We start from the raw sequence: 1,344 nt of genomic DNA on the forward strand, positions 1-1,344 counted from the left end.
CTAAATAATTCTCAACATCATTTTCCTCACAGCTTCCTTTATCTGTTTGTTTCTTAGACTGTAGATGACAGGATTTAAGAATGGTGGAATAATGGTATAAAGTACAGACAGAATAATGTCCTGAACTACTTCTGAGATAACTGGAGGTCTTAGATACACATAGACACCAGAGCTAAGGAACACAGACACGACAATAATGTGAGGGACACAGGTGGAAAAAGCCTTTCTTCTTTCTTCTTTGACTGGGAACCCCAACACAGTTGAAAATATGTGAACATATGATACAGAAATGAAGATAAAACAGCCACCATCAACGATGATGGCAGTTAAAAGAATTAAGAGTTTGTTGTTAAAGGTGTCTGAACAAGAGAGTTTCAACAGAGGAGGGATGTCACAGAAGAATTGAGGCACCAGGTTAGAGCGACAGAAGGACAACTGGAATATTTTCACAGTGTGTGAACCTGCTATGACAAGACCAAGGAGTAGGGAAGCCAGAGTCATCTGAACACAGAATTGGTGATTCATGATCACAGGGTAGAGGAGGGGCTGGCAGATGGCCACGTAGCGGTCCTGGGCCATCACTGTGAGAAAGAGAATCTCTACACATCCACAGAACATGACTAAGAAGACCTGTGCAGCACATCCAGTCACAGAAATGCCCCTGTTGTCAGTGAGAGAGTTGACACAGGCTTTGGGGACTGTCACAGAAACGTAGCATATGTCTAAGACAGACAGATTCCTGAGGAAGAAGTACATGGGTGTGTGAAGGTTTTGATCAATGGTGGTAACCATGATGATGGTCAGGTTCCCTAGAAGGCTGCCCAGGTACATCAGCAGGAACAGCATGCTTATCAGGAGCCTGAGTGCCCAAGTTTCAGCAAAAAGTTCGAGGAGAAACTCAGTCACCATGGTGGAATTCGGTATATTCTGAAGCTGCAGGTTCATCTGAAAATGAAAAGTAATGAAACAGAACAAGCACAAAATAATAAATGACTAATTTTTCCCTTGACTTTCCTTACTTTTATTCTCTAAAAATGACCTACATATGTGAAAAATCAAGTACTTGTTTCTTTCGTCTGCACATACTTTTACATGGTAGTAGTTATTGTATACAGATCCTAAGATATATTGTGTGGTCTATCTAATTGTATGGCATAATGCTAAGCATGATTAATCAGTTTCTATAATAACAGGAATCTCATGAAATTTAGTGTTTTTAAAATTTTATTATTTTTATTTTATGTGTATGCATGTATTACCTGCATGTAGGTAAGTGTAACTATGTTGTGCAATGCTTGTGGAGGTCAGTAGAGGCTGTTGAATCCCCTGACACTGGAGTTATGT

At 40.0% G+C, this 1,344-nt stretch overlaps 1 protein-coding gene across 1 annotated transcript; it reads right to left on the minus strand.

The window, feature by feature from the left end:
* LOC103740056 (olfactory receptor 14C36-like) lies at window positions 1-945 on the minus strand. Its single transcript, XM_008840605.2, has one exon. It carries the CDS (start codon window positions 943-945, stop codon window positions 1-3), a length of 945 nt encoding a protein of 314 aa, XP_008838827.2.
* Between the last annotated feature and the right edge of the window lie 399 nt (window positions 946-1,344).

Source organism: Nannospalax galili, unplaced genomic scaffold, assembly GCF_000622305.1.
Source record: "Nannospalax galili isolate Female #2095 unplaced genomic scaffold, S.galili_v1.0 scaffold1581, whole genome shotgun sequence".
NCBI lineage: Eukaryota > Metazoa > Chordata > Mammalia > Rodentia > Spalacidae > Nannospalax > Nannospalax galili.

Coding starts and splice junctions, on each gene's coding strand:
- LOC103740056 (XM_008840605.2), bottom strand. CDS start 945: ATGAACCTGCAGCTTCAGAATATACCGAATTCCACCATGGTGACTGAG.